The sequence below is a fragment of the Callorhinus ursinus genome, unplaced genomic scaffold (genome assembly GCF_003265705.2).
Source record: "Callorhinus ursinus isolate GAN/ISIS: 27379988/994484 unplaced genomic scaffold, GSC_fseal_2.0 scaffold122, whole genome shotgun sequence".
Classification (NCBI taxonomy): domain Eukaryota; kingdom Metazoa; phylum Chordata; class Mammalia; order Carnivora; family Otariidae; genus Callorhinus; species Callorhinus ursinus.
The window spans coordinates 56,983-66,350 of NW_027397184.1; the positions used below are offsets into that span (position 1 = coordinate 56,983).

The following is a 9,368-nucleotide window of genomic DNA, read 5'->3' on the forward strand; positions in this document are numbered from 1 at the left end:
TCACTGAGCAGGTGCGGGCCCGGGGCGGACTGGGCGAATGAAGGGAGTACAAGTGGACTTTGGCCACAAACAGGGCAGGAGACAAGTCCCTGGGTCTCAGGCTGCCTGGGGACTCCATCCCACCGTTAAACCCCCACGTCCTGGACCCCAAACAAACAATGGCAAAGAGTCATTTGGAGCCCCTGACCCAGGACCTTCACTTATCACTCAGCTTTTGTGTGGCCAAGGTGAAGGCTGTGCCCACACCCCATATGCAGTAACCAAGGGTGGGGAAGGGTCATGGGACCTAGATGGGTGGAGGTCCCCCGTCCCCCGAGGCTGGGTCCCCTGGGCACAGACACCCGAGGAAGGGCCCCGCTGCCCCGGCTCATTCCCTTCTGAACCCACCTGGCCTCCTTTCTCTCCTGGAGGGCCTTCTTTGCCAGGGTGCCCCTGTCAGGAGAGAGAAGGTGGGCATTAGTCAGTGGCCACCCCCCAAGCTGCTGTCACATGTGGGAGGGAGAGCTGGGCCCCCCCCATCCCCTTCCCCCGCACCCTCAGCCAGAGAGGCTGGAAGTCAAAGGCATCAGATGGTAGCTGACCGCAGAGGTCACTCCCAGCCGCGTGGCCCCGAGCCAGTGGTTCAGCCCTGCCCCTCGGCTGCCCCTCTGTGACGTGGGCTCCGTGGCAGGCCCAGCAACAACCCGAGCTGGTGTGGCAGAGAACATGCTTGGACGCCCACGGGCGGGATCCACGCACGAGGATGTCACTGGACTCATTGACGCCCAGCCCGCCTCCAAGAGCAGGTGAGCCGGAACCATGGCCTCAAGGCTCTCACATCAGGGATTCTGTGCCGAAGGAGGGATGAAGTGGGACCAGGGTCTGGACATGCGGCCTCCGGACTGGCAGGCGCCACGCTGTTGGCAGGACCCACGCTCTCATGCTGGGAGACGTGGGGGGGGAGGGGCAGGCTGGTGCCGGGACAGAGACCACGTCCTGTCACTCGGCTGGGGTCCCAGTGCATCCCTAAGTCTTCAGGCTGTTTGCCTCCCAGCTGGTGCAGGCCGAAGCGGATGACCTAATCCCACGATATGCGTTCAGAGCCAGCGCCCAGCAAACATGGTCACGGCCCTCGAGTCACTGCCCTGTCTACCTGAGCTCCGACCAATCCCATTCTCAGAAATGCGAGCCCTCTGACTTTCCAACCGAGGTCGGTCACTAGTTTTATGCCTTTGAGTTCATGAGGCAAGCCAGAAATAAAAGCAGAAAGAGAAACACTTCACTGTCTGGAAATACCCCCAAGGATTCCAGTAAAGAGGCCATGTGGTGTGGTGAGGATGCTGGCAGGGCAGCGTCGGATTCTAGGCCTGGTTACCCACCACCCGCTGTGTAACCTTGAGGAAGTCACTTGCCCTCTCTGGGCCTCCACGTCCTCGTGTGTCAAAGGAGAGGGTGGACTAGGTGCTCTTTCAGCTTGAGTGTCCTAAGCATCGAGGACTCCATTTCTAGAACGCATCAGCATTATGGGGACCTAAATCTTGTCTCTTTGAATAAATGATTTGTGGGTGTTCCATTTTATTTGTATTAGTTGTGCAATTGGATTTAATGCTGTTGCAAACAGCCTGCTCTGAGGGCCAAGCAAGCAGGAGGCTACAGAAGTTCCTCTGCAGGGCAGGGTGCCCTCAGGGAGCCTCGGAGCACGGGGAGCCTGGGGGTGCCCGCCTTTGGGGGAAATCAGGCACCAGATGGACCACACCTGCTGCTCTGGCCCAAGGGGGACACGCTGTCCGCCATGCTGCCTTCCCAAAACAAGACTCACGGCGCCAGCGCCTCATGATGTCAGGGCTGGACCCAAACAGTGCCGAGGAGAAGGGAAGGTGTCCTGATTCAGGGTGACTGGGTCACAGTGGATCCTGCCCCCCCTCTGCCACGTGGCTTCTTGGGGGGATTTTACTCCAGCATATTTCCGTTAAGGACCCGGGGACACGGGGAGGGCATCTGGGGGTGCTCGAGCCACGGGCTCCAAGCGACACACACACTGGGGGCAGAGCCCACATGGGTCCCTCGGAGGGCAAGTTTCGCCCTCCACGTGGTAATGTCCTTGCTCACGTGTTGCAGGCAATCACATGCCCAGCGATGCTGCAGGGACGGGAAAGAGCAGGTTTGCCAAGCTGTCAGGACTGCGCCCAGCTCGGAGCAAACAGCCAACACGCGTCAGCAATTATCGTAATTACTAGCATTATTTGAATGGAGGCCAAATTTCTTTAGGTGCATTTTAAGTTGTATTTATAAAATGAGAGCAACTACGTGGGGGGAGAGCACAAAGCACACTTATTAAAAATGTCGAAACAGAAAAACATTGAAAGGAAATACATCAAAATAAGAGATTGATTCTCCCCTAGGGAAAAGCCAGGCTGTCTCCCTTCCTTTGCCGTGTGTTTGCATTTTTGCAATACTCTGTAACGAGCATATATCGTATAATGGAAAAATAATAAAGCTTAAATTATGTGTATTTGATATTTTTCTGATTAAAAAAGTAATATATGTTCTCTGTAGCCCATCAGGCAAGAGGCAAAGCAGACGAGGTCCCTCATAACCTCAACTGCCTGCAGCAACCTGGCTAATTGTGCTACCGGTCCTCTGATCCATCTTCTGCACACAGGAACACAAAACTGGCATCGCGCGGTGCAGTTTTAATTTAATATTGCATGGTGTGCCTTTTCTCATGTCACTGAATACTTGCCGAAAGTCGGTTTTTACTGGCTCCGTAATATTCCTTCGAGCCATAATTCACATCCCCGTCTCCCCGTCGTGGGCTCTCCGGGATGATTTAACCACGCGCTCCAGCGTGTGTCGGCCCCGAAACACTCCCTCCTTCTGAAGGGCTTTAAATCAACCTTACTTTCCGCAGCCAAAGCCAAACGCAACCAACTCGAGGGAAGAAGAAATAAAACCCTCTCTTTAAGGATGATCAACAGCCCACTGCCTCGGTAGCAAGAGTGTGCTCAAGGTCTCTATCCCTGCGGATTCATGGGAGACAACTGGCCGGCTTGCTGGGGCTGCGGCACCGGTCGCCCCCGCAGTGTCTGCCGCGTGAAGCACCTGTGGCCGGCCACACTCAGCCAGGTCCGCAGGGCGTTCTTGTTTCCGGTTTGAGTGTTCGTTGGGGGAAGGGAGAGGTGCAGCCAACGGGCCGCACGGTGGGAAGAACACCGGAGGGGGTGTCAGTGTGGGGATGGGGCGGGGGTCTCCCTGGCAGAAGCAGTCAGGTCGGGGATGGGGGTTTACAGCCTGCCCCACCCCCAGCACCCTCACCCCGGGGCCGCTGCAGAAGCTGCACGGGGGGAAAATGCATGTGAGGAGACGAGCCCCTATGCTATCGCAGGTTGGGCCTTGAAGTTGGCGTCAAGGTGGTTTTAATTTTGTTTTCATTTCATTTACTTTGCTAATTTTCCATAACAAGATGTGTTATTTTATAATCAGAAGAGGAAATTAAGTGTGAATATAAGTTAAAGGAGGGGAGCGACATGCTATGTCCGCGCTCGCAGACATGTGGACCCGGGAGGACGCGGGAGGCCCAGGGCAGCTCTCGCGCAGTGGGGCAGGCGAGCCGCCAGCTCGGAGAGGGACAGGGCGGTGGCGGACGTGTGATGCCCTGGACCGGACCACGCTCCGCCGTGGAAAGGGAAGCAGACGGTTGTGCCTTAAACAGTCACCAATTTTGAGGGTCAACATATTGAGCTCTTGCTTAGTTTTTAACGGCTTGATTAGAACAATAAAATACGCCCTGTCTGAAACAGGTAATTCATCCAATCTTGTCTGTGGAAACAGGCTGTGTAGGCAGCATCACCTGAATCCTCTAAAAAAGCCCAAATCCCCAGATCCCACCAGCGACTTGCAGAGAGGGCCGTGGGTGCAGATGAATCCACACACACTCACACGCACTGACCGTGTGTCATCTCCCCACCCCTCCCTCCGACAGCCCAGCCTCGGATTGGACGGGCCACTGGCTCGCTATTTCTAGGCGCCATCTAATTTGGCTCCACAGCTGTGCTCACACATAGCAAACGCGCTCATGAATACCCTCCTTCTCAGTGTGTGATCGATAAAAATACACTCGGTGCGCTCGCTGTCCTTCCCTTCAAACACCAGCGACACAGGGACCGGCTCGGAGCCCAGCCCACCCTCCTCCTCAGAGTTAAAAATGCAGGCTGGGCTCTGGTCATGAAGCAGCACCCCCAGTAAATCCCTCATGTTCCTATTCATGCAGTCTCCACCCCTTGATTGGAACCCATTATGGAAAAGTGTGTCCAAAGCCCAGTAATTACTGGGCAAGCAAGCTCACAATCAATCGGGTCTTCATCTGCGGAGGTGGGAGAGAGGAAACGAGGGGCGAGGGGGGCGGCTGTGGGCCTGGGTGCCAGGTCCCCGCCCCTGGGGACCCCCCCGGGGGCCAGGCGGTGTGTGAAGAGGTGAGGCGGGCAGGGTACTCACCGGGGGTCCGTCGGCACCGGGCATTCCTGGGAGGCCTGGTTTACCCAGGGGACCCTGGAACAAACCAGAGACCCCGTGAGCCCTGGGGTCTCCCCTTCCCTAGGCTGCCCCACCCTCCACCTGCCCCCAAGGGCACTTCTCAACATTTCTGCTCAAAGAACATTTGTTGAAAGGGATGCTCAGAGGCACGGAAGCTTCCAGCAACTGAAGCATCCAGAGCACAAGGCCCCTCGCCCTCTGCTGTTTCCTGGACCTGCAGGTTTTGCTACCGGAACAAAACGCACCCACCAAGTCCAGACAGGCAGGGTTCCCAGTGCTGCCTGGCCATCTGAGGTACCGAGAACCACACCTTAGAGGCAGCTCTGAGCCAAGTGAAGCACCTGGGGTTGAGCACAAGCTCTCAGCAGGTACCGGGGATACACTCAGGGTTGCCAGATTTAACAAAAACAAAACAAAAGCGAACAACAAGAAAACAAGATGCCCGGTTAAATTTGGGTGTCAGGCAAACAACAAAGATTCAAATTTAACTGAGTGCCCTGTGTTTATTTTTCTTCCTAAATCTGGCAATCCTCTACATAGCTATACAATGAACACATGGGTAACTGAGTGAATTTATGATCAATGAAAGACCAAGATCCCTGATCTTCCCCTGAGCTCATCTGCTCAGCGCAGAGTGAGCTGAGCTTCCCTGCATCTGGGGGAGGACAGAGGCACACACAGGCTGGGGGTGACCAGCACTCCCACGGCCTGGACCCTGGCGGGATGAGCTTCCCAGGGGCAGAAACACACCCTGCTGGCAGGTGAGGCCATCCCTACACCAGCACAGCCCACTCACCTTTTCCCCGGGAGGACCGATGGCACCCTGGGGGCCTGGAAGACCCTAGGAGAGGTGGAGCAGGGCAGGAAAGGTCAAGGAAGTTGGCCCCAAACTCCTCCCTGCCACCCGTCCACCTTCCCTGGCACCATCTCCCTCATGACTCGGTTCTAGGTCACATCCAGGCTGTAGGTCCCTTTGGCCGGAACTGGCAGCACAGGGCCTAGCACACCCCAGCGGAGACCCTCATCTCCCGCTGCCCACTGCTGCTCACTTACCTGGGCACCTGGATTACCCTGCTGTCCTGGGGGGCCGGGCTCTCCCTGGGGGCCCTAGAGGGAACATAAGCGAGGGCACTGATGGGGACTCCGGAGGGCAGGCAGAGAAACAGTCTGCTCTCATGCCCAACACCAGCGTCAGAGGACGATGCCCAGGCGGGAGGAGGCAGGTAGCCCCATAGCAGAGGGGAACCGGGCCTTGGCACCTGCGAGGCTCTCCACGCTGACCCCAATGCGAGAGGCACTCAGTGGTTTCTGCCAGCGACCCAGACAGCCACCAGGAAGGAGCCCCCGAAAGGAACAGACCAGAAAGTATTCTGTTTGGCAGAACATTCCCAAAACACTGTGCTGAAGTCTCACGGTAGAGCCGTGAGACTGATCTCTCGTGGGCTTGGCTCACGGTGCATGCTCATCACCAGGGCACAGCGTGGGGAGAAGGCACGTTCCCTCCGCGCCTGCGCAGCTGTGGTCCGGCTCCGGCGGGGACAAGCCCGAGCTCTCCCGCTGCCGGCTCCAGGCGGGGCTGGGGCTCAGGGCCTGCACCCTCCTCCTCAGAGTCCCGTGTGGTTTGTTGGCAACAGCTAGGTGGCAGACCCCGGAGACTTACCACGTTTCCTTTTGGGCCTGGTTGGCCGTCCATCCCTGTCACACCCTGGATGAGATTGAAAGGAAAGAAACACCAAGACAGAATGCTAAAGCGTCCATGATGCTCACAGGGAAAATCCCACCTGACTCGGCTTGGTGTCCTGGCCACGTGTCTTAGGATGGCACACCCTCTGGGGACGGGGCAAGGGTCGATTCTAAAAAGTCCCACAGGCTCAATCGGCCAGGGGTCGGTGGAGCTGCTGGGCCCCAGCCCTGGGTGCGGCAGGCCCAGGGAAGCCACGCGTCGGGACAGGGCCCCACCAGACCCATGGGCTGCCTCCTCCCAGAACCTTCCGAGAAGGGGGACATGAGGCATCCTGGGGACTGTTGATAACAGCACGTGCCGCGTGAGGAAGGGGGAGCATCACAGCCAACTGGCCTCCGCGACTCCACCCACAAAGCCACACGTGCCGGAGGGCTCCGTCTGCCTGGGAGCATCAGAGCCCTGCTGACCTCAACTAGCCGGGCAAGTGTCAGAGTGGACAGACGTGCAGAGGTGACAGGCCTTACCGGAGGTCCAGGAGGTCCCGGGGGCCCCTTCGGCCCCAACAGACCGCGTGGCCCCTGCAAGAGGAAAGGACAGGCTGTTCACACTTGGCCAAGAATCCCCGCCCCAGCCCTGCCCACAAGCAAATCCTGCAGCCTCTCTCCTCCCAGAGCCTCTCTCCTCCCAGAGCCTCGCTCCTCCCAGAGCCTTTGCTGCCACGCAGGTGTCCACATCTCCCCAAGAGGCATGGCCGGTGCCCCGTCCTCACCTGCTTCACCTCCTCGCCCCGCCCCACCTCTCCACCTTGGCTCTGGACGCAGAGGCGGGAGCCAGGAATTAACGGGCGGCTCAGACCACGGATGAGGGGGCACCCTCAGAACAAGGGGAGCCTTTCAAGTCAAGGGGGCTCTTTCACACTCGCCTAGGGCAGGTGCACACAAAAGCTCTCCTCACGGAGGCCACAAAGACACTCTGCTGCATGGTGTGCTTTGGTCCATGTCTCCTTACTGGCTCCCTCTCAGATCCCTCCGTGCAGGAGTGCACGACTGCATTTCCGACACCAGAAGGCGGAGGGCGGACACGCTGATGGGAATGCGGTGGTCAAATGCAGAGACAAAGCGTGGGGCTCAGGCTTTTTCTGGGACACCACGACAGCCCAGAGCTCAGTCCCTCCCTCCCCTGCAGCAAGGGGCACGTGTGGGGACAGCCCCTTGTGCTTATGGAGGGACACGGCTCCAAGGCAGTGCCGGCCCCAGCACGGTTCACGAGACTCAGAAGGCCACACAGCAGAGCCGTTGCCCACCACGCAAAGGAGCCCCATCCTGAACCACTCACACCTGCCTTGCCCGCTGGGGAATCATCCAGGCCTTAACCAACGCATGAGCACCCTTAATTTTGATGGACACTCTTCAGATGCCACGGAAGAGAAATTGTTCCCATGCTCTTGCCATGTAACTGTCCCCTTCATTATGTAAATGCGTGGCCCTGTAAATGGCTTTCTAGGAGTTAATAATCCAGAAGGTATCACTTAGACGCGTGTTAAGGGGAGGACTGGGTAATGGATTCTTCTTAGGGGCTAATCAGACACCCAGGGTATAATTTAGTCCCCAGTGAGTATGTGAGTGCAACGCCAGGCTCTCTCTGGGCCATGTTCGCAATACTTCTCCTCCACTAACATCGCCAGATGCATACGGCCGTGGCGACGCGGACAACAAAAGTGAGACATTTGAAAAGTAACCATAAGTGAAATGTAAATGGTGTTCTTTGTCACTGAGGAAATTTGCTTGGGCCCTGAATAGAGGTCGGCTTGGGGAAAAGAGCTGTTTGATGTCACAGGAGGACCACCCTGATGGAAGGCTCCACTTTTGGGAAGTGTAGACATCAGAAGGGATGGCAAACCATTTGATCAGTCCCTGCAACTGCCCCTGGACACTTGCCTGATGTGCTCTAGGTGTCCACCATGCCTGCAGCTTGGACACCCCCATGATGACCCTGAACACCCCCATGGTGCCCCTGGACACCCACTATGAAGCCCCTGGATACCCACCATGATGACCCTGGACGTCCACCATGATGACCCTGGACACTCACCCTGATGACCCTGGATGCCCATCATGATGACGTTGGACGCCCACCATGATGACCCTGGACGCCCACCATGCCTGCGGCCTAGACACTCACCATGATGGCTCTGAACACTCACTAGGATGACCCTGGACGCCCATCATGATGACCCTGGACTCTCACCATGAAGATGTTGGACGCCCACCATGATGACCCTGGACTCTCACCACGATGACCCTGGACGCCCACCACGATGACCCTGGACTCTCACCACGATGACCCTGGACGCCTACCACGATGACCCTGGATGCCCACCATGATGACCCTGGACTCTCACCATGATGACCCTGGACACACCATGAAGACCCTGGACACACCATGAAGACCCTGGACACCCACCAGGATGACCCTGGACGCCCACCAGGATGACCCTGGATGCCCACCATGATGACCCAGTGTCCAGGGTCCTCTAGGGAAGGTCATATTTGCCCTACCAGCCTCTCCAATGTGCTCCTTCTTTCCCTCCCTCGAGAGTCCCCCAGATATGTCTCTGTTCCTCTAATCTGTGCTCTGGGTCGGTCCCTGGTTCTGCTCAGAGTAGCCTCCTCAAACAGCCCGTGGCCATGCTGAGGACACAGAATGCGACCAGGACTTACAGGTTCCCCAGGCAGCCCTCTGGGCCCGACTTCTCCGTCGTCACCCTGTAGGGAGAAAAGAGGCAGGATTTCAGAGACAAGTTCCAAAGCTCAGGCAGAGAGACAACGTTCCCTGCAGCCGTGCAGGATGCTGTGTCCTGGGGCGGCTTCTGCCTCTGCCAGAGGGTCCCGGTACCAGCCGGGAAGGCCCAAATGTCCTCACTCCCAGAAAGCTACAGGGAAAAGGTGGGATCTGGGGCCCTGGGACACTGCTCAGGAGGTCACAAACCACAGGTCCAACGAGGAGAAAAAGCTGCACAGGAAAAATCACATGAGCAAAGAATCCGGTTACCTTGATGGGTAAGGACAGGGATGAATGATAGAGGGGTCGAAGCTAGATGGAGACAGAAAACTGGGAGGGTGAGAGATGATGGGGAGGGAGGGAGGGAGGGGAGAGGGAGGGAGGGAGGGAG

The 9,368-nt window shown here is 57.5% G+C and overlaps 1 protein-coding gene across 4 annotated transcripts in view; it reads right to left on the reverse strand.

The window, feature by feature from the left end:
- The window catches only part of COL5A1 (collagen type V alpha 1 chain), a 156,486-nt gene that overhangs the window by 55,912 nt on the left and 91,206 nt on the right, over nt 1-9,368 (reverse strand). For all 4 annotated transcript variants that reach the window (XM_073889902.1, XM_073889901.1, XM_073889900.1 and 1 more), the window contains exons 20-26: nt 8,917-8,961; nt 6,721-6,774; nt 6,173-6,217; nt 5,566-5,619; nt 5,309-5,353; nt 4,474-4,527; nt 388-432 (exon numbers count right to left, since the gene is read on the reverse strand). In XM_073889902.1, the coding sequence (XP_073746003.1) occupies nt 388-432; nt 4,474-4,527; nt 5,309-5,353; nt 5,566-5,619; nt 6,173-6,217; nt 6,721-6,774; nt 8,917-8,961 (342 nt within the window). The remainder of the gene's footprint in view (nt 1-387; nt 433-4,473; nt 4,528-5,308; nt 5,354-5,565; nt 5,620-6,172; nt 6,218-6,720; nt 6,775-8,916; nt 8,962-9,368) is intronic.